This window comes from Perna viridis, chromosome 7, assembly GCF_037379345.1.
Source record: "Perna viridis isolate PV_CMFRI_1.1 ecotype Kerala chromosome 7, ASM3737934v1, whole genome shotgun sequence".
Classification (NCBI taxonomy): Eukaryota; Metazoa; Mollusca; class Bivalvia; order Mytilida; family Mytilidae; genus Perna; species Perna viridis.
This window is the reverse complement of record NC_142451.1, coordinates 48,445,839-48,470,258: the sequence shown is the minus strand read 5'-3', so window position 1 is coordinate 48,470,258 and position 24,420 is coordinate 48,445,839. Positions and strand designations below refer to the sequence as shown.

The window sequence follows — 24,420 nt, the reverse complement described above, 5'->3', positions numbered from 1 at the left end:
TTAAATATACTTTCTTTTTATTAAGATTTCTTTTATGCTAAAATAATAATTAGTATAAGACATACACTTAAATGACAAACAATTAATAATGTAAGTTCAGATGTAAGTATATTTTAGTCATTATTTGTGTCAATCTTCAACTTTCGATGATTAATTTCTCAGCCCTCAGGAGACACAATATCTCCCTTCATAGTCCTGTCCTTTTTAAGGCTAATTCAGTACCACAGTCTTTAAGGTTAGCGTAGATGTCTGTGAAAACCCTGTGAAATCAAAGTATTGTTGCGTATCAAAGCATATTTACAAGTAATAAAAACTTAACATTGATATCTTATAAAGATCTAAGTAGATTTGCTTTGTTATATGCAGGCTACATCGAATTAACCACATTACCTGTGCAATGAGATGGACTTAACAAATAACAAAAGTCGTCATATCTTTATAAAAAAACTATACCCATCAGAAAAAGGGTCCCCTTGATCAATTCCTGTAAAAACCATTTCCATTTAAGCTTTTCAAAAAGTGACTCCCTTGACTATTTTCTGTGAAATCACTCCCATCTAAGCTTTTATTGCTACTAACCATTCACAAACGTTTGCAGGTAATTAGTTAAAATATGGATCGAGGTGTAATCCAGACAACGAGCCGAAACATTTTTAACTAAGTCCCCTTCACCAAAAAGTGCCCCCTTGACCAATTAATGTGAAAATCATTCCCATCCAGGATTTTTTTGCTACCAACCATTCACCAAAGTTTGAAGATAATCGGATACAAAATATGGATGAGCTATCCAGGCGACGACCCTTAATCATTTAACTAAGTCTCCATCCCAAAGAAGTTACCTCTTAACCGATTTCTGTGTAAATTAATCCCTTCCAAGATTTAATTGCTTCTAACCAATTACGAAAGTTTGAAGGTAATTGCTATCCAGGCGACAACAGGTTGTGACGGACGAACGGATAAAACATACCCCCGCAATATTGTTGCTTGGGGTATAGTAAGGAACATTTATATGACATCATTTTACTGAACAATGGATAAAAAAATACAAAAATCATCTGTACAGTAAACTATAAACATATCTTTTAACACAAAAATTAACAATTAAATAAATAAATAAATAAATAAATAAAAAAAAACAATAACAAACAAACAAACAAACAAACAAAATCAGGAAAAAAACCCAAAAAATACAAACAAACAAACAAAGAAAAAAAAAACAACAAAAAATAAAAAAACAACAAAGCCCCCAAAAATAACAAAAAATAAATCAAACAAACAAGCCCGCGATTTACAATCTGTAGCTCAAACAGGTGCCTCATGATTCCTTGATATGATTAAAATAGATGCATAGTGAGAATATCATGATAAATATAAAGACGTTTTCAATTGTCATTTTTTCTTTATGCAAATTTATTCATTAAAACACCAAAACAATCAAAGATAGACAAATGGACTGAATGTTTGGACTGTATCATCAATCAGTTGCATAGTACATTCTGTATGTATCTACGACCTTTATAGAATGTAGTCCAAAGACAAAGACTAGTCACGGAAAGTAATCAAAATTACACATACAAAGAAACAAAAGTAAATGAGCAACCATGACTCCACTAAAAACTGGGTGTATATACCAGGTGCACCAGTAGGGTAAGCATCCTGTTTTCTAAAAACACCCATGGCCACCGAGTTACTCATAAGATGTTATGCCCTGGGTAGTCGAAAGAGGAAAGGAAACTATGACAAGGTAAACAAATCGGTTCTCATGCTGGGAATGGATACACCATAACGACCTACGAGTTCACGATGACGACCATAAAACTTTTCTAGTGTTAACATTAATCTTATGGCAGGACACCATGTTCCAGAAGTCTAAATGTAAGAAGTGTAGCACGGTACAAAAAAGTCCGCATAGTTTCGCAAATAGGCATCTGGAGCACGGTTGTGTTGCTACAAGATCGAAGCCGTCACTACAAAAGTTTTGTGGTCGTCATCATGAACTCGTGGATCGTTATGGTGTATCCATCTGCACCATGAAAACTGATTTGTACAACGTGTCATAGTTTTCCTTCCTCTTTCGTCTACCCCGGCCTTGACTTTTTATGATCAACTATGGCGGGTGTTTCTAGAAAAGAAGAGGACGCTTACCCTACCGGTGCACCTGGTCCATGCTTCCAGTTTTTAGTGGAGGCCGAGTTGCTCATTTGCTTTTGTTACTTTGTATGTATGATTTTAGTTACTTCATATTCTTTGTTGTGTATGTGTGTTTCCATGTCTGGTCTTTGTCCCTGGATAACATTATTTTGATTACCGCTATAACCTTGATTCCCTTGATTACTCTTCGGCAAGCTCTGGCATAATGTATGAGAATGTGATATGAAAACTCCACATGCATGTGCTGAAGGGAAGTTGTCTCATGAAAAGTCATCACGGTTGGAGTATAGTTTGGTCATAAGTTATATTTTTCCATTGATCACTAAGAGTAGGTTAAGAAATGAGGCTGATTTAAGAGTGTATATATTGTCCTTTATTTCAAGTTATTCAGAGTAGATGCGTTGGAATAGTTCAATGGAGCACAATTAGTTCCCATTGGAATGCCGACCGTCAGATGTAAAAAAATTCGCCCACCACATTTGTCAAATATGTTTATGATAAAAAATCCAGCATTTCACAACTTTTTTCTCGGTATATTTAGAAGATGATTTACACTCGCTTTTTACAAAGTCTAAAGAATCTCTGCCGTATACTACGTATTTGAATCTAGGCGTTCCATCTTATTTAGGGTAACAACGATGTTTAATACTTTTAGGTCGGAATTTAACTTGAGGTTTGGGAATAGTTATATAAAGAGTTGAGAAATCATAGGTGTTGATGCTATTATATATTCCGATAATAATTTAGTATTGAGGGTTTGCATAACATCGTTCGATTTTTAAGGATCTGCATTGGATTGATACAACTTCGAAAGTATGACGTATCGTGGTAAGACTGAATGTTTCCTTACTTGCTCATTTCAAAAGAACATGTCAACATTGAATTAATCACGAATTTTAGAAAAAAAAGGTGAATCTTTTCTCCATCATATTTTCTTAACACCTTCCATTGGTATCATCTGCTTTCTCTCCAGTATTGTACAATCATTGATTAAGTCGCATTAATAGATCAACAAAAAATGCATATTATTTACACATTATAATTATTTTCTGCGTGCAAAACAATTTTTCTTTGAATGTTTCTAGCCCTTCGTCTATAATTACTTTTAACATTTGCTATGAAATTGACACGATTTGTTGTCGACTTTTAAGAAAAATCATTGTTTTTTATTATTATTAAAACGGAGCATTCACAACCAATAATGACAAAATATACATTGTAAACCGAGCATGATATAATTAAAATTTATTGACTTTCGTTCGAACGTGCGCCAATACGGAATAAATTCGTCCAATACGGATTTAGCCGTCCAATACGGAATTTAGCTGTCCAATACGTCATATTGGACTGGCTAAAATCCATATTGGTCTAGTGTATTGGACTAGTTAGTCAATAAAGTTATAACTGCGTGAGGTTTCCATATTGCCTGCGTTATTGGTCCTCGGCTAGAAATACTGAACTACGGCCACGCCTCAGTCAAATATGGCTAGCTTCGGACCAATTACTAAGCCAATAATACTTTTATATTTTAGTATACGCATAATTACGGTATGATTATAACATGATAATCCTATTTCAGAAAGCCAATATTTACGTACGAAAATATTTGGTACTTTTGGCTGTGTAGAAATGAAGTTGTTACAACTCATGAATCTTATTTTAATATAGTATATTTATTCAATACACATTAAAATGTTGAATTTAAAGTTTCTACTGTATTATATAAAAATACCTTTGAAATTTTCCGTGTCTTAAGTTCGTCCAAACCTTGATCATATTTCCCACCTTTTAAGCTTGTAACAATCTTTAAAAGAGACAATTAATGCTTTATCATTTGAATGAGGAAAATGACGTCGATCATTAATATTTGGGTAAAAATAACATTACTCTAAACATAAAGTTAAAGTTATTTTCGCTTTTAGTGAAAGGCGTTTTTAATTAATTTCCTTCCCTAAAATATCATCATATATGTATCCTAGGAAAACCCATGAAGGTAATTTTCTACGTCCAGTAAAACTCGATTTGCATTTTTTATCAAAGGTCAAATACGTACTTTATGATGTAAAACAAAATCCATGGATTGGTAGTATTAAAAGCAGTGTATATATGTGCCGTTAATGCAAATGATCACAATCTTACAATACAACTCTTCAGACAAAGAAATAACACACCCTATCAGTTAAAAGTTGCATATTCTTTTCCAGTTTTTGATCAAATCAGATGCATTGTCAAGAGAAGGTAAAGGTTTTGAAAATTTGCAGTATGTACAGTAAATTACCTTTAAAAGATAATTCCAATAAACATCGAATTCACTATCAACTAATACCCCGTTAGAACTTCGAGTAATTTGTCTTCTTATCTCTGTGATCGAATTGAGGTGATGAAAAAATTCTGAATCGTTTTTCAAGGCCTTGATTGTGGCCTTGTTATCTTGTAATATTCTTATCATTAAAAACAAATCCAGATCATTTGATGTTACTTCTCTATCTATAAATATGAACAACTAATTAAAAAAAAAGAATTCAAATTCGGAAGTCATTGTGGTGGCTTGTACTTGTTGAAAAATTAAAATATTTCCAGGTTTTACTTGAGAAAATGTGTTTTGGTAAATGGAGCAAGAATGCTTATTTCAGATTCATGATTTAATGACCATGGTGATTATAAGTTCATTATCAGGCTGGTTTTCTGTACTGTAAAGAGTAAAATAAGTCTAAGCTATTTATTGATTAAAAATTACCAAATATATAGATATGTTTATTAAGGCAACATATCCTTTACGATGAAAATTAGTTGTGTTGTTAATTAAACAATGGACAGGAAAGTTTTTCACGTTTTTTTTTTGCTAAGTAAATTATGAATTATTCACCTTTTTGAAATATCCGATTTTGCTGAAATGATGTAAGCCGAAGAGATTCTGAATCCGATTTTAAATCCCTATCTAGTATATCTGATATGATATTTCCTAGTTTGCTTCTTGTCACTCGACTATCAAATTCCATTCTTACAACTGGACACACCACCTGGTTCAACAGGTAATTTATTTTCAGAAAATTTTCCTGATCATGTGTGCAAAGGATCGTTCTAAAGAATAATTAAAATATAAGCATTCATACAACTCTTAGGAAACAAACAACATCTTTTATATTACTCACAAGAAACCCCCTAGACCAATTTCTACATTGTACAAGTTAAAAACATCAACAATTAGAAACAGAATCAGTTTTATACTTTTTTGATAGAAATAAAGTTGTTCCCTTAGAAATCATTTACATGCATACAGCAGGTTGTCCCACGCACAACTCTTGTCGTATCTCATTATTTTCAAGGTGTCATTTTTTTCTACACAGTGGTAATTATTGAATAGAACTTTTTCATTTCCTGACTTTGGCTTCCTTTGTTAAGATTTTAGGCAAAGGGGAGTAACTTATTATAAATTTGTCATCCGATAGACTGGTTTAGTGTTAAATTGGAGCAATTGGCAGCAAATTCAAATATTCGATTTAATAGAGCCGCGGTAAGTACTTGGATACTTTAATATAACATATTTAAAACCATTCAGGTACTTATCGAAGTGAAAATAGTTTACTTTCATCAATTTGTTTTTACGTTTTATACATACTTATTTTTTTTATTTAGTTACTTATTTTTACCTTTTAAACGTGGCTATCGTTCACAATTTCATTATAATTATTGACGAGAATAGTTTAAGTTTCCAACAAAATGTTTACTGTTTATCCTTTCCAAAATGAGGCTGTTGGGTGTTAGTGGGTTACGTCCCTTTGAAAAACGTGCTAAAATGGCTTGCATTCCGTAAATATGAAAGCGACATTAACAGTACATAGTAATACTTAAGGGTTAAATGGCAGTATCGTAAACAACCTGAAGAAAATTACTTTTAGGTCATCAAGGTTCCAAAAGCCGACGCATTTTTTTGCGCCCATTTGTATTTTAATTTGCACCAAAAATCGTCCATATCCGTCGAAAATAAATTATTTCATTCGCGACAATTACAGATGAATTTAGTGTAATATAGTAATACTTTATATATCATTATTCGACGCGTGGATATTCTTTTCGACAACAGTGTGTGTTTCCCCTGTTCACTACGGGATGTAAAGATTGGATTTTGAGCAGGATAAGTCATATATGTTAAAATCACAGGCACTTGGATCCAAGATTTTTAAAATCCCCCCCCCCCAAAAAAAAAGAGAAAAAAACAAAAAAATAAAAACAAAAAAACCCCGAAAATTAATGTTTTTAACAATTATTTGCAAGTTCTTACTAAACGTTTTGCAATTTTTCGCAATTTTGATCTTCTCCGAAATTCATATATACATTCATAGGGTCAAAATTGCGAAAAACGGCAAAACACAAATTTTGAACAGTTATTCCTTATACTAAGCAAACGCTATTATGTTAAAATTGAAAGAAAAAAACTCTGTCGTTTGTTGTTAAATGTGTAGTTGTATATTGAAATAAAAACATGCTTTAACGAGGTAATATTATACAATGTAGATGACTCATTAACACACCGTTGGAACTCAACTTTTCAATGACTCGGGAAGAAATTAAGCTGATAGACGTTCATTTGGGACTGAACATACACTTTATTTATATACCAACCTTTTACCAGAAAAAAGGACTTTTGCGCTTTTAGAGACGGAAACATTTTTCGTCGCTAACCTTCCTACAAATGTAAAGATTTTGAAAATATAAGAGCTTTACGTTATTTTTAACAGACTATTTGAATTTATAATAAAAAAACAAATGATTGGTCAACAGAGATATTAAAAACGTTTATAACGGCGGCACTGTGTGTTCAAACAAACATAAAAGATAACAATATAATTATGTTTTTATGTTTCAATATTAGAACTGTATAGGAATACTTTGGATGAACAACGAAAAGCAAGGATGACAAATGTCGTTTCAAATACAAATAACAATAAAAAAGATCCTAAATTGCTTCAAAAAAGGCTTTTAATGCGTTAACTACTGCCAGGAGTGTTTATTCCAAATTACCTCCGTCCTTAAATAAAAGGAGTACATCCGTTTCTAAACTTGATGTAACCTAAAAAGTAGCAAACAATATATACTACTAACACAGGGACATCAAACTTGATTGCGAAAAACAAACAAAACCTGATAAATAAAGTCGATGACACATGAGTAATTTTAAAAGGGAATTGTTATATAATTGATCTTTAGTTCTGTATACTTAAGAAAATTTTAGGAAACAGTTAATTAGCACCAAAGCACCGACACAAGCAGCACAAATATTGTACATTTAATTGAATAAAGGCAAATTTAAGTCTCCATTGGTACTATGCAGTCAAAAGGATGGCAATGGGAACAGACAAAAAGCTTACCCATTTTTTCTGAACATTTTTTTGTATCCATTTACCAACATATTGTCTGTCAATATCGTTAGTGGTGGTAGTAGACAATCTTAACTTTCTGTAAAAGTCCTGAACAAATTGAAAATCTTTTCTTACAGCTCCCAACAACTCCTTACAGGCATCAATGTATTCGTTATATTCCCCATCCAAGCTCAAAAAATTGTTCAACGTATTCTTTTGTATCTTGTCGAATAATTGGAATGGGCCTGCAATCTGCATAATTTTATTTAGAAGATTGTCATCCAAATTATCGATATTCATATTGTCGTTTATCGAATAATGACAACAGCAACAATTCAATTCGCATGCAGTTGTATAGGTTAAGGAAAATAACCTTAGCCAATCATCAAATGTAAGCAGCTTTTTAACCTGGGGATAAGGTTCATCTTTACAGCAGCAACATTTTATGTTGCCATGTATTTTAATAGCGTGGAATAAGCAATGCTTATAGCTCTCAAAACATTGCGAGAAAGATTTCGTACACATGTTTTTAACTAGGTAACGAAGGAGCCGTGGTGAGTTTAAAACAAACATAACCAACACTGATGTACTTGCCTGTCCTAATTGGAATTCGGAATTGACTTTGTATCTAAGCACGCATGTTTGATTGTGCTTGCACGTATGCGCAATTTCTGCGTCCTTGTACGAGTATAATTGATTCCACAAATCATTTGAAATGATGTATGAAAATGTTTTACTAGAACATAAACAACAATATGACTGCTTTTTGCGTTTATGTAAAAAATTATGCATTTCCACTCCTAAAAATGTGTTGATTGAACCATCATATAGTTCATAGAGACAAAATTCTTCAACCAGTTTCTGTAATATGCGCTGTGGATATGTTTCCGTCAACAAAACATACCTTTGCAATTTAGAATCAGCTCTCCTAATTGGACTTAATTCTAGTAATTGATCTAAAAGAAATTCATAATATTCATCACTTTAGGCAAAAACTAAAAGTGCATTATGTCAAACTTGCTATTTGAATTATATTTCTCAATATCTTGAAAAAAAATAAAATAAAGTAAATGAAACTTACTAGTTTTACTATTCAGATGAAGGAAATGACAATTTTGTTTAATTTTAGCTAGAATTGAAATAGACAATTATTGTCTATATCTAAAAAAATATTTACAATGATCTGGTTTTGGATACGTTAAAGTAACCTAAAATGTGGTGAAACAAAATAAGTTAAATAATAAATAACGGGTCAGTTGAGCGTATTTTGAGCCTTTAATTTATACTGAAATGTGTTTTCCTCGATTAGAAACGCTATTCTGAAGATCTTAAGTGGTAATTACTTATATTTTCAAAGTAGCTCAATTATAATCTGCAAAAAAACCCTCTCAGTGAGGTAAATCAATAGATTCGAGCTGTTAAGTGTAAACATCTTTATAGAAAGATTTAAAGAAAAAAAAATGTTAGTATTCGTAGTTAGACGCTTAAGGTTTAACATAAACAATAAAATAAACTTATATGATAATATAATTCATACGAAATTGACGAAGCTCTTGATTTATATTGGAGATAACGATGCACGTTTCTATAGTAACTGATTGTATTTATGCAATGCTTCACTTATTATGAGCAGCTCGGCAAGTGTTTCTAGAAAATTAGAGGACGCTTACACTACCGGTGCACCAAGTCCATGCTGCCATTTTTTATAGTAGAGTCCGAGTAGCTCATTTTCTTTTGTTGCTTTGTACGTATTAGTTTGGTTTGTAATGTTCTTTGTTGTATGTCTGCTTTCTATGTTCGGTCTTTGTCCTTCGATTTCATAAGTTTGATTTCCTCTAGTATTTTCGTTCCTTTGATTACTCTCTCTTACCCCTTAAAATTCTGTTTCGACTGATCTCGTCCAAATGACCAGCAGCTAACATCAGTATTATCTTCAAATAATTAATACAAAAATGTTGTCTCATTTCAATTCTGATCTTATAAATATCTTATGAAATATTTAAAAAAAAATATGAAAATCAACGGAAAAGAAATCTTTTTACGCTGTTTCATAAATAGTGCAAAACAAAAGCCACACACACACAAAATCAAAAAAAAAAAAAAAAAAAAAAAAAAAAAAAAAAAAAAAAAAAAAACAACCCAATATTACATCAGTTGTAAATAAGTATGCAAAAAGACTTTTAAACACATCCATCATTATTTTTAATAACGAAAAAAAAAGAATTTGTTCTAAAACAGAAATAAGAAAAGTAAAATCACATGGTACATTAAACAAACAATAGTAATAATATTTGTAATTCAAGTATAGCTAAAAAAGTTATACTTCCATAATTGGAGCAGAGACAAATTATGTATTGCTAAATTTGTCAACAGCATGTTATGATCAATATATTTTATAGTACATTTCTGGATTTCCCAGATTTATGGAATTATTTACAACTGTTACTACCATGTCATGAATAAAATTGTATACATTTTACCTGTCCTATATCCTGCCAGTTCTTTTGAAAGTCGCTGTAGCTCATTTTCCCATGAACTGCATCAACTACAACGCTTCTATAAAAATAGATCCTGCTTAGTAACGCATCTATTTCTGTATTGCATAGGGGGGAAAGTTGGTCCACTGCCGCAATGATCTTTAAATCCTTTAGTAATTTGACCATAAATGCTATATCAAAAGCTTCTGACGGTAAGGTGTGTTCTAGAAACGAAAAAAAAGTTCTGTAACATATTTTCTAGTCAAAACATTGTCTTCTTAACATTACAAATATATCATACCAGCAGACTAAGCCCACAACAAGAATGTTTTGTTTGCAAGAAGCATTATATCGAAGTTAAATGAAAAAATATTATACTGCTACCACACTCTCCAAAGACGAGATAGTGGACAATATAATCCGTTCTATTCACTTTGGTCTCTTTACTAACGACGATTAGTGTGAACTGCCGTCCATGTATTGGATTCCGAAATTCCATACTCAGTTAAAATCCCGACATCTTTAAACAATCCTTATTTTGGCGATTTGATACATCGCATCTATCCCAAAGATAAAGAATACTACAGACACTGTGAAGTCAGCCTCATGTCTTGGCCGACCTACACTTAGACATTGACGGTAAAGGAAAACTATTGACCAAAATTTACGATCAACGTGTTGACTTTTCATTCAGAATTGTCAACTTTCCTTTCATCTGTGGCAACATCCCTACAACACCTGCGTATGGAGTGTTCGTATCACAACATAAGCGTTATCCCAGTGCTTGCCGAAACTACGCAGAATCGCGCTTGAATTTTAACAAATAGGCTTCTGGAACAGTGTTATGTATCTCCAAGTTTGAAGTCATCACTACAGAAACTTTATCGTTGTCATCATGAACTCGTGGATCGTTACGGTGTATTCATCTGCATGAAAACTGTGTCATAGTTTTCCTTTCCTCTTTTGACTACCCCAGACTTGACTTTTTATGAGCAACTTGGTGGGTGTTTCTAGAAAAGCAGAGGACGCTTACCCTACCGGTGCACTTGGTTCATGCTCCCATTTTTAGTGGAGTCCGATTTGCTCATATGCTTTTAATACTTTGTCTGTATGATTTTAGTTACTTTATGTTCTTTGTTGTGTATGTCTGTTTTCCATGTCTGGTCTTTTTCCCTGGATTACATTGTTTTGATTACCGCTATAACCTTGGTTCCCTTGATTACTCTCTTACACTCTGTAAAAACGACCCAAAATTATTTTCGAAATATACAGGAAAATATGTTGTTAAAATACTTTGCAATATACTTGGCCAGAGAGATGGACACGTTTTTCAACAGACTACTGGCATTAAAATGGAAACGAATTAAGTTCCGCTACTCGCTTACCTATTCTTTCACTCTTATGAGGCTGGTTTTAAAGCTGATCTGAGCCAAAAGATGTAACAACTTCTCGCAATATCCTTTGATCTTAATTTCTGCTGTGAATATGACGTTTTGTCCTTAAGCAATACTAGTTTCTAAACAGTGACCCATATTTAGAGATCGATGGAGCAGACATCTCAAGATAAAGCATTACAACATATTCTCAATCAGTATTGTGAATTTTCCGTTTATCTGTCGCAATATACGTATTGAGTTTTCATTCGTTATTCCGAAGCTTGCCGTACATAGTTAAATAACTAAACTTCTGGAACAGGGGGAAAGGGGCTGCTACAAAATTGAAGTAATCACTACATAAGTTTTATGGTCTTCATCATGAACCCGTGGATCGTTATGACGTATCCATCTGCACAGCGATTTGTTGAACGTGTCATTCTTTTCATTTTGCCTCTTTCGACTACCAGAGACGTGAAATTTTATGAGTAACTCGATGGGTGTTTCTATAGGAGCATAGGAATCTAACTCTACCGTTGCACCTGGTCCATGCTCCCAGTTTTAAGTGGATTCAGGGTTGCTCATTTGCTTTTGTTTCTTTGTACGTGTTATTTTGGTTATTTCTTGTTACTCGCTGTGTGTATCTTTTTTTCCTTTCTAGACCATAGGATTTCAGCTCGAATCTGACTCCCATGAGTACTCTTTGAAAACTTATGATTCTGTGTTGCCGTTTGTTTTCTTTTGGATGGTTGGGGTAGGGTGTTCGTACAAATTGCTTTTATGTGTATGTTGATTTTTTCTCTTTAACTAGTTTACTTATTTATGATTCATTCTTACCGTGTTCGTAAGGGAAACGCTTCTTTGCGTCTATTTTCCTTGAAACATCCTTGAAAATATTTTTCCAAAAATGTTCATAAATGTGAATTGGAACTATTTTATTGAAGACTATTCGTACGACAGGACTTGCTACTCCAAAGATAAGTTGAACGATGCGGAGATAATTGATTTCTTCATCAGTGAATGCTGCCATGTTTTCTGTCAGTATTTCTAAAATATGTTCAAATTCATTTCAATTAAAACTTCAGAAAAAAAAACCATTTAATTAAAATTAAAAAAAAAAAAAAAAAAAAACAACATACAAAACAAAACAAAAAAAAAAAAGAAACAAAAGAAGAAAAAAGAAAAGGATTCTGTCCAAGAACGAAAACATAGATAGACAGTATATTTTCATGTTCTTATCAGAAGATGTTCGCTTTGAATCTGTATATATTTTTGTATATTGTATTGAAATTTAACTATCAAATAATTTACTTTTATGTTCCTTTATAAGCAAGAGTAATCAAGGGATCCAATATTCGAGCGAAAATCAAAAGAATGTAATCCAGGCACAAAGACCAGACATGGGAAACAGACAATTCAACAAGAAACATAAAAAATACATAAAAAGTAACATAGGCTAATGGACAAATCGGACACCACTAAAACTGGGAGCATGGATCAGGTGCACCGGTAGGGTGAGCGTCCTCAGCTTTTCTAGAAACACCTGTCGAACTGCTCATAAAAAAGCAATGTCTGGGAAAGACGACAGAGTAATAAAAGGAACCAAGATTCTAGAGGAAATCAAAAGAATGTTTTCCAGGGACAAAGACCAGACATTGAAAACAGACATACACAACGAAGAACATAGAGTAGCTAAAATAATTTATACAAAGTAACAAAAGTAAATGAGCAACTCGTACATAATAATACTAGTTGCTGACCATGTGCACATCTCCTTTGGTAATCGAACACTCCATTGAATTTCATAACCGTCATGCAAGTCGTAAAGGTAAATTATATATTACAGAAGAGTCCAAGTTTTGCAGTAAAACACATAGGTTCAACAGTCGTCAACGTTTTTTTTTTCAAAAATAAATTCCTGACAGTATGCACATCTCCGTGTGGTTACATTACATCCCACAAAGTTTCATAACAATGCTGCTAGCTACCCAGAAAATAATTCTGATAGACGGATAGACGGACAAACAGGGTGGAACCTATATACACCCAAAACTTTATTTGTGGAGGAATACATTCTATAATGCTCTTTAAATAAATACATCCCTTACCGGGAATTTCTTCATCTTCAATAAAAGACTCGTCCGTAGAATCTAAAACAAATGGAAAGCTTTGTTTATATGTTTTTTTAACAAGGTAATGGCAACTCATTACTTGTTATTATTTCTAATAAAAGAATAGCGTTCCAATGTTTCCAGCATAAAAAGATACATTTCAAACTTAATATTCAATGAAATTTTCAAATCCAAGGGCCATAACTTCTGTAAAAATCATTCAACCATAACCAGAGGCGAACTTAATCTCGTTGTAAGGATGACATCTATCTTTCTACAAGTAGAAAGCATCCTTACTTGACCCATTTCAGAAAGTCCATCATATATTAATCAAAAAAGAGGTTTGTGTGTTGACCAATAGGTATATATGTTCCATTTTCATTATTATCATTGCATACTCCTCAAGATACTTGTAAAGTTTTGACCGTTTTCTATTATTCATTATCTTAAAGACAGAATGATTGGTCGAGATATATATGAAATTTGAGAATGAAAAATATAGGACAAAAATGTATAATCATTTACTTTTGGAATTGTTAGATCCATGGAAAAAGTACGGATATGGTGAAACGAAGCTACTGCACCGGCGTGTCAGAGATCTCCAAAAAAGTCTTCAACAAGTGTTAAGTCACCTTTAAGTAAGGGCTCGAGTCCCTGACCACAAAGTAATAAAACTCAACTTAAAAAAGTAATATATTGACATCTCCTGATTATGGCCAAGAAGTGAAAGGTGAAAATTGACCAGTGGTCTTCATAGAGGTTACATATGAAGGTCCTGCTATGCCTAGATTCAATTAGGGGGTTGACATTGATGCTTATTTGCTTACAATTGAGATACTTGCCGATGCATACAAGTCGAAAGATGATACATATAGGCAACTCGTAAATCAGAAAGCACAAAACAATTGAGAGATTTATTGTTGAGGGAACAGTTGATGGAAACTTCCCTTGATGAATTAATAACCTGGCTGAAGGAAACAAAACATAGTGTAGATGAAATGGTAACTTTAATATCACGGGTAGTGCCTATTGCACCACAACATAAACCGTCAATTCCTGCATGGGCACAACAAAATGGAAAAGAGAATGTAAGGGAAACTCGTAAATTTTATATTTGCGATAAAGAGGATATCTTACTGTTGACTGTAGGCTAAAGAAAAAGAATGATAAACCATATAACAGTAAAAAAGCTGCGTTTATTTATGAGAGGCAAATTTATCAAGAATTAAAACCATATCGAATTAAAGATAAGTTCATTGGAAAGGCTGAATGATGCCTAGGGACACAGGTTGTATACATAAACTGGTTCACTCTTCATTAGTTCCAAAAAGAGCTCTTATTCTAGACGAGACTATATAAGTGTATTTGATAGATAGTGGCCAAAGAAACTGCAAATGGCAAACTGTTTCTTGGATGTATGTTCGTTGCACTCTGGAGAGTTGGTGTAGATAACTATTTGACAGAGCATGTGCTACTGGGCAACGATATAGTATGAGAGTATGGTACTCAAAGTCATGCAATGTTTATGACAAGAGGTCAAGCTAAGTAACAATTGAAAGATAATAAAAGGATAACTGCAAAAGATGAGTCAAAGATGAAGTACTTCAAGGTTTATTCAAAGAAGAAGTATACCAACCTTTGAAAAGAAGAAGACAGGTAATGAAAGATCCTCTTTAGTTTATGTACCTGTAGTTGGAATTACTTTTAGTAAGGTAGTGATAGATTTGGTCGGTCCCTTACCAAAGAGTTTGAGATGAAATCGTTACATACTTGTAAAGATTGCAACAAAGTACCCGGAAGCAATAGCTCTATAGATACTCAAACGATTACTGAAGAACTGGTTCAAGTTTTAGCAGGGTTGGACTACTTGATGGAGTTGCTATCAGATCAGGAATCTAATTTTACTTCTGACCTGTTGAAGTGTGTATAGGCTGCTAAATATTCGCAAATTAAGGACAAAAAAAACAAACAAAAAACAAACAAAAAACAAAAAGACAAAAAAAAAAAAAAAAAAAAAAAAAAAAAAAAAAAAAAAAAAAAAAAAAAAAAACCCAACAAACAAAAAGCAAAAAAACAAAACAAAACAGAAGACAATGTTGTGCAGTAAATACTAGATATGAGGGAAAAATGAAGAAAATGTTTGACATAGCAATTCAAAATACAGAAGTAGAAAAAAAGAATCAGAGGCAATATTATGACGGAAAAGCAAGTGAAAAGAGATTTCTCCTGGAGATGAAGTCTTGATTTTACTCCCATCATCAATCAATAAACTTCATGCACTGTGGAAAGGACTGGTTAGATTAATTAAAGGTATTAGTGATGTTGACTATCAGATTAAGGTTGGTGGAAATAAAGGGCTTAAATATGATGCGTCCATTTAAAGTTCGACATGAACAAGCATTTGTGTGATCCACCACAACAGAAGATGACATTGAAGAACTTCCTTTTGAAAGTTCACCTGTGACCCCCGATAAAGAAACATAAAGAGACATTCGCATAAGTGGTACAGTAACAGAAAATGAAAGGGTAGAACTACAAAAGCTGCTTTGTGAATTTCAACATATTTTCACAGATGAGCCATGACGTACAAGTATCACCAAACAAAAAGTTGAATTAAAGGATGATAAAACAAGTCCTATTAGGCAAAAACCTTATAGAGTTCTTGAAACAAAGAAAGAAGTTAAACTTGAATTAGATAAATGCTGAAGGGAGGAATTATTGAAAAGAGTCATAGTGATAGGGCTTCACCCGTAGTACTAACGGTATAAAGCGATTTTGTGTAGATGTTAGGGAACAACGCCATGTGAAAGTATGACACGTACTCAATACCAGGAATGTGTGATTTTTTTTAAAATAAAAACAGCACCATCAAAGTACTCAAGTAATCTTGATCTTGCAAAAGGTTACTGGCAAATCAAACTAGATGTGAAATCAAAGGAGTTGACAGCATTTGTTACACCATTTGGTTTCTGCCAATTCAAAATGATGCCATTTGGACTATAAGCAGTCCCGGCTTATTAGATCATTACTAAAAGGTCAAGAAGAATATAGTGGTGGTTACTTTGATGACACTACTATATTGAGCAGAACATTTTACCTATCTGAGAAGGACATTTCAGAGAATATCAGTTGGAGGACTAACTGTCCGACCAATTAAGTGTGTTTTAGGGGCACCTGAGATAGAAATGATAGGTCATGTTGTTTGAAATGGGAAAATCAGAACTAGAACGGATAAGATAGAAACAATAAGGAAATATCGAACATAATACAAAAAGGACCTCAGGACATTCCTTGGACTTATTGGATACTTTAGAAAGTTTGTGAAAGGCTTTACTAACATAAGCTTGCCACTTACAGATCTTACGATCAAGGGCAGAAATGCGAGCATTGACTGGAATGAAAAATGTGAAAATGCATTGATATATATATTCATTTTTTTTTGTACAACTGGATCCTAGCAATAGAGTTATAGGTGCAGTAATGAACCAAAATGAAACAGGTGAAGAACATCCTGTACAATATTTAAGCCAAAAACTTCAATATAGAGAAGTCAGGTATCCTATTGTGAAAAAATATTGTTTGGCAATTGTATGGCCTATTCAACAACAAATCTACCGAACACTGATCCGTTTCATTATCAAGTCAAGTCAAAATAGATCTGACAAAATAGATATTACATAACCGGAGCAGCTGGTACCGCAATGGTCCTGTCTTGGAACAGGCACTTTAAAAAAATGGTGGGTTAAATGCATAAATATAACTTGTAGCATAGTGAATACACTTTGCTAGTCAATCTGTGTGTCGGATTTCACTTTGCTACGCAGGAGCATGAAATCTGCGGTGGGGTAAAACTAGTTATATAAGGCATTTACCATTCACTCTTTAATACAAGGTCAACTAGACATTACCCTTAACAGGACTCCCACTCCCAAAGCTTATTGAACCCTGTACATTTGGAGACGAATTTGATTCATGCTAGACACAATTTTGCTGTCATTTCTGAACATTCGACTCCAAACCACATAACAATCCTGCAGGTCGTTAAGGAAGAGTTGTGGGCAACACATCAGACCACGTTTTGCCGAAAGATGCCTAAGTTCCAACAGCCGTCAATTTTACAATTTTTGTCAAAACCTAACTTCATGACATTATGCATATCTTCATATGTAAATCTAACACCCCATACATTTTTGTAACAATCCTGCACGTCGTTGAGGAGAAGTTGCGGACAAAACAGCCGTCAACATTGTTTGTCCAAAAATAAATTCTTGACAGTATAAAATCTCCATATGGTTAAATTACATCCAACAAAGTTTCATCACAATGCTGCAAGCTGCATATAAAATAGTTCTAACAAACAGACAGGGTGAAATCTAATTACCCCCAAACTTTGGAGGTATAATAAATACTATAAATATAATTGGAAAACAATACAAACATTTTTTATTTGAATTTGCAAACTCTTTTTGAAGTTAAATAGTCATAATACTTTAATAATTAAATAACTACGCAAAGCCATATCTTCTGCCTATAGACAGGGGCATGAGATCTGTAGTAGGGTTTTGATCATTCCCTTTTAATGTAAGAACAAATATGAACTGAAACAAAAAACAAACAAATAATAAAATCCATTCAATAGCACATCTTATTTTTTCTATGGAATACCTCAACATAGTCCATATAGACAAATGAAAAGTCCACTAAAAGAACGCCTTACTGAAAGCTAGCTGAAACATACAAAATAAATAAAAATACCATAAAAACTACCAGAATATAAATAATTGGTCGCTTCGATGATGCAAGTGAGCTGAATTTGGAATTGTAACATCAAGTACTAAATAGGCAAAATTTGATGTAGTTCAATACTACGAAATGACTTATTTTTTTTACGTAGGAATGCAATTATATGTCAAATATCTCTTTCTATGAAAACAAGGTTCAAAGAATACACAGTGATTTGAAAATCGAATCCTTTACCAATGAATGTATTAAGAGCAGTCGATAAACTCATCAGATGTTGTTTGAAAGAGTAATAAAGGGAAGCAGAATTCGAAATCGAAAGTATGTTGTTCAGGGACAAAAACATCGAAAACATACACATACAACAAAGAACATATAATTACCAAAAAAAACGTAAAAAAACAACAAAGTAAATGAGCAAGTCGTACTCCATAAAAAAACTGGGAGCTTTTAATAAAAGACTATATTTCCATAAAAAAAACAAGGTGGGCAATACCGTTTTCAATGAATAACATGCAAGTGCGATTATATTTTGAATCAAAGTTTCGTAACGGTGAGAAAACTTAGTAAATGTCCTTAGAAATGTGATTGTTAATACTAAACATTAATAGGGTGTTTTATGAAAAGGTTATTAATAGAAAGCTAAAACCTAATTTATAAACATTTCATGTACGGAATTCTCTCATCTGATAGCCTTGTGTCTTCTTTACCATTTGCGATATTAATTTCTCTACATAAATGCAATTATATAGTTGCTTAACCGCAATTGACCACATTGTTGTTCATTTTTTTTTGTCCCCGGATTCGACGCGTTGTCATTTTGGTATTTCTGTGTATATCTTCACTTCATCTATTTTCTTGGAAGGGGGAGGGGTTATACATGTAATGAGTTTATTCCGAAAAAAGTCACAAGAGTTATATTAAGTGAATTTATTAATGTCTGAAACTCAAACCTATTTACTGATGTTTTTGTTGTCTTAAATGAATATATATTTGTTTTACCTGCTACACTTTCATCACACGAAGAATATTTCACATTTTCGGAGTTTTTGTTACTGAATGACTTATCTGAAAAAGTGCACACACACATTTTTATAGTTAAGTTACATTTTTGCTAATGGAAGATGCAAATTGATTAATAAGAAAAAATATACGTGATTTACAAATTTACTTATTCGCAATCTTCACAGTTAAATAATAATCCGTAGCCCAAAGCTTGTCAAAATGGAGATAGGCCTTTAAAATTGACTACTAAAGGCCAACAGTCACTATATAAAAATGTCTGAAAAATGTATTTCGGACCTGTGAGCTTGAAAGTTAGTTGTGAAAACTGTATTCGAAAAGTATTGTGTAAAGGAAATGCAAAATGTTTAATTTATTTCTATATAAAACATATGGCATTTTCTTTTATTTAACTAACATGGTTAATGTCCTTTTTCGGCGTCACGTTTATAGTCCACCAACGAAAAAAAAAAATTTTAATCCCTGCTGATATTTTTCATTGTTATCAGATACAGTTTAGTTTGACACAAATAAACAATTTGAAACATATACACTATCAGCTATTTCAGGTCATGAATTTCAATTTACTTGGCCATGTTGAAACTAAGCCCGTGCCGGCTGCAGTCATAAAAATGAGCAAGGAAATAAAAATTCCAAAATTATCTTTACCTTAATGTATATATTGATGCAAGTCAGACTTAGTTGAAGTTCGACCCCTATGGTGTTATTTTTTTAGAGAAGTGGGGCGCAGTGAAACAATCTGAACATGATATTGTACTTAGTACCCTTCCAATTCTCTAGATAAACCATTGCATGGAAATTGGATAAAGTTTACTTGTCCCTGTAGTGGTCATTTCGACAAGAAATTGGGTCAAAAATCAAAACTGATTAACGGACAATATAGGCATCACCAATTTAAATCTGTATTTTAAACTTGCATAACACATAGAATCAAAATGAAATTTGAACATGTTTTTGTGGACATTTGGAAAAATTCACATACACCATAGGACTGTTCAAGAGATGATTTTCCCATAATAATTAAACAAAGTAAAGTATTGACGCTATTTGCGGTAACTATTCAATATAAAGGCGGTCGATATATAAACACAAAATTGATTGCACATCGACCGTTGGACAATAAAATTTGATTCTAATCAGAGAGGCATTTTTTAGAAAGGCTGCAGTCAGTCAAGTGCATAATAGATCAGAAGTAATAAATATACTTTATTAAAGAATACCATAAACTGTTGGGCATAAAAGGAATCAATTTTCACGTATCAAAGGAGTCATAATCAATCTGTTTTAGGTGTTTATTGAGCGATCGTTATTAATTAAATCTATGATACTTGAGTTAAATCAGAGGAGTAAATTGTGCTGTACAAGTATTGAAGTACCCGTATTTTATATAGACTGCTTGTGTCAATATCAACTGAAAAAAAAAAACAAAAAAAAAAAAAAACATGTTCTTTTAATTTGAAGCAATGCATCTGACTAGGACTATTTTCCATTAATGCAAAAAGTACCATCCGCATATCTATTGTTCATTTTTAAATTAATACAGCTTAAAATAGAATAGATAATCATATTACTGTTAACATTTAATATATTAATTTGTGTTGTAATTCAACTTTAGCGACTTACCTATGACAAACAAGCAAATAAAGGAGAATATAAATCCTATGCCTAGGACAACTGTAAATACAACTTTAAACTTTCGTCTACATGTTTGAACTGTAAAGCAGAAAGTGATATATTGAGTACCAACATGACACACACAAAGACACATAGCAGAGATGCCCCCCCCCCCAAAAAAAAAAAAATAAAAAATAAAATAAAATGAAAATAAAAATGACAATAATAATAAATAAAACGCTGCTTATGTGTTGTAAATTATGACAATTGATTGAGTCAAATGGAATTCTCTTATTTATCAAATAACAGCAGCCCAAAATTTAAACCACAGCACTGCGTGGAACATTTAAGACAGGTAATAATCTTTTCGGCAATATCGTTTTCACCCTTCATCTCGAAGTATACCAGATTTCCAATCCGAAAAGACATCTTGAATGAGCCCGTCTCTTAATAAAAGGATCTCACCGCGATACAAATATAAACATCTCTATCAAATTTTGACGAGAGACAGAAACGAAAGTATACCTGATAGGTTTCTAAAATTATTATTCCAAGTGATTGAATTTTGTATCGTTTCTTTATCTCAAGCGAAGTTCATTCACAATTGGGTTGTAAATTGTTTTTTTTTTCAATTTGATATAAATGTTTTCCGATACTAGAAAACATCTATTGTTCAGAAAACATGCACCAATTCTCTCGATTTTAAATCTCATTGGAAAATTAACAAGTAAGGCGGATGGGATGAGAAGTCCGGCCTTCAGATTGCCTTTGCCCGACGATTGCTATATTGTCTCTCAACAGGAGCATGTGATTCAGTTGATATAATTTCACTTTTTTGTCAATTTCAAGAAACAATGAAAATTGAGAAGCATGCTTCGGTATGTCCCTAAGTTTTCTTTACTATTAGATTCTTTGAAATGATGGAATAAACATATTTATGATTATTTACTGATGTATAACATCATTCTAGACAGAAACTAAAATTTAAACCTGTGCAACTTTTCGTTCTGTTTGTGGCGGTAAGTAATTGTTATATTAATCTGCTGATAAAAAGTGTAGGAAAAGACTTGCAAATAAAGATATTAGCTAGTGACTACAAATATGCCTTTTTTTTGCTGAAACAATAATATATTAAGCAGGCGATCATGGTATCTATCAAAATGTTCTTTACTCACCTCTGTATTTATATTGGGAATTATTTCAGTACTTCTCCGAATAAAGATATGGAAAAATAAGTAAAAGGTGTGGCACATGAAGAAAAAAACACAGATTGTACTGCATCTACCAAGTATTTACACCTAAGAGCCTGAGAGATAATAACCATCAAAGCGTTTGTAAAATTTGCCTTTTTAAGATATTGATAGATTAAATTTAACGAAAAGCACTATTTGAAAATGGTGGGAGAAATTTTCCGTACATTTTTTTTTATACAAGTAGTAAAACAGTAATTACGTTACAGATGCTTAAGGATAAACTTAAATAGCTTTTTGTTTGTTTTCTAGATTTACGTAATACATTTTAGGCATAAATGACTAAATTGGGGAAAATGATGTGACACCACTTGCCTGTTTCTTCCTCAGAATGGTACTTAAAATCTTTTTTTCACAAAGTCTTGTGTCCATCAAGTTGTATTCTTACCTGTAGTATAGTTTAAGTTATTTATTCTGGACTTTGTTAAATGATCACTGTCTATGTTGTAACCTTCATTATTTTTCTCTGAAACGTTCAGATCTAAAAAATATTTAAAAAAGATTGTGTATGTTTCCTTTTTAATTATTTGCCTTTTACAATATGTCATGAGTAAACAAATACCTATAAAGTAAGAAATAATTTTGATAGTTCTTCCAAAAAATGTCCAGTTGGCACCTGACTAAAAAGTAATCAAGGGAATCAAAGTTATAGTGGTAATCAATAGAAGGTAGACCAGACATGGAAAACAGACAACAAAGAACATAAAGTAACTAAAATCATACATACAAAGTAACAAAAGTAAATGAGCAACTCGGACTTCACTAAAAACTTGGAGCATGGACCAGGTGCACCGGTAGGTTAAAAAAAAACAACAAAACAAATAAAAACGAAAAAAAGACAAATAAACAAAACAAAACGAAAAAAAAACAAACAAAACAACAAAAAAAGAACAAAAAAACAAAAACAAAAACAAAACAAAAAAAAAAAAAACAGAAAAAAACAACGAAAACCTATATTGCCATTACAATATAACGGAAACGTGACATCATTTAACAATCATTCTTGAAGACTTCATCACAACTACAACAGAAATTTTATTGTTGCTTTAGTTGCATTAAACATTGGGAAAATTAAAAAAAAACAAATCTTGTGTTGATATTAAATGCATAAAATTAATATTTTCATTGTTTCTAATATACCATGATAATACGGACAGAAATAGCTTAGAGATTCTAAAATTGAATTTGTACTGTAACTTTCAGACTTCACGACTTCACATTTCCGCTTAATTCTATGAACCACCGTAAAAAATCTCTTTCTGTTGGAAAGAAATAAATAACGGTATGCATAATTTGTTACATGCAAGTCTTTAACAAATGAATATCAAATCGCATTTTAGATGCAATAAGATGGAATAATTAAGGAATAAATAATGATAAAAACATAGGAAAATGTGACAGTTTTGAGCGTAAGGTAGTAGGGAGGTACTCCAGATTGAAAGGATTTTAGTCACTAGAGCGTTTGAATGACTCCTGATTAAGCAAGTTTTAAGATGATACTGATGTTAAAAGGGAATAACTCCACGAAAGGGTTCAACTTTTGAACAAAATCAAAGCCAGCCCCCAGTAACTCTGCTCTTTTGAAGTATTCAATAAATGTTTCAAATGGGTATATTGAGGATTTTATTTTTATATGGTTGGTAATGTTGCCATCTATTGTAAACCAAGATTCCTGTAGATAAAATATTTAAATTGAAATATTAAAATAATCTCAGTCATGACAAAAGACAGTACGGCTAACCAATAACCTTGCCAATTATATAACTCCTTAACTTTTGAGAGTTAAAAATATATTTTTTATAATAATTCCGTATCAGACTTCAAGCTTTCTGTTTTCATTTTGTTGCTTTTTTAAGCATACGTTGCACAACTCTATACAGCATTTAACTATGTTTAACATTGAAGTTTTTCTATTCATGCAGAAGTATGAATATTTGTCTTTCATTAAAATTTGGAACAGTAGTTGACTTAAGCTGTGCCTGGCAATGCTCTGTCATCAATATAAGTCATCATAATTTAATATTTGGTAACTTTAATGAATATTAACATGATTTTAGCCATAATGGTTCATTATTAATTTTTTTTCCATGCCTTACCCTACAATCAGTATAACATTTTTTAAAAAAGATACATGGCGAAATTTATTGAAAATTTATACATTGATATGCATATGAATAGTCCATATGATATCAGTTTTGTACGAAAATTGACTTAGGTACCCCAGGTCTACTACCTTACAGGGAAATGATGTGTAATGCACGCAAACGCACACCAAAATGTGTATAGTCAGGATCGCCTTAACCAAAAAATTAAAAAAACTA

General features: G+C 32.4%; 1 protein-coding gene across 1 annotated transcript in view; it reads right to left on the bottom strand.

The window, feature by feature from the left end:
* LOC148613071 (uncharacterized) overlaps window positions 1–24,420 on the bottom strand; it is a 33,767-nt gene continuing 9,347 nt past the window's right edge. The window contains exons 5-18 of the mRNA XM_088595083.1: window positions 22,488–22,580; window positions 20,859–20,948; window positions 19,215–19,280; window positions 13,470–13,511; window positions 12,199–12,408; window positions 9,992–10,212; window positions 9,382–9,442; window positions 7,521–8,467; window positions 7,174–7,222; window positions 6,775–6,838; window positions 5,018–5,232; window positions 4,430–4,638; window positions 3,884–3,955; window positions 1–260 (exon numbers count right to left, since the gene is read on the bottom strand). Coding sequence (XP_088451209.1) covers window positions 237–260; window positions 3,884–3,955; window positions 4,430–4,638; window positions 5,018–5,232; window positions 6,775–6,838; window positions 7,174–7,222; window positions 7,521–8,467; window positions 9,382–9,442; window positions 9,992–10,212; window positions 12,199–12,408; window positions 13,470–13,511; window positions 19,215–19,280; window positions 20,859–20,948; window positions 22,488–22,580 — 2,363 coding nt within the window. The 3' untranslated portion in view covers window positions 1–236. The remainder of the gene's footprint in view (window positions 261–3,883; window positions 3,956–4,429; window positions 4,639–5,017; window positions 5,233–6,774; window positions 6,839–7,173; window positions 7,223–7,520; window positions 8,468–9,381; window positions 9,443–9,991; window positions 10,213–12,198; window positions 12,409–13,469; window positions 13,512–19,214; window positions 19,281–20,858; window positions 20,949–22,487; window positions 22,581–24,420) is intronic.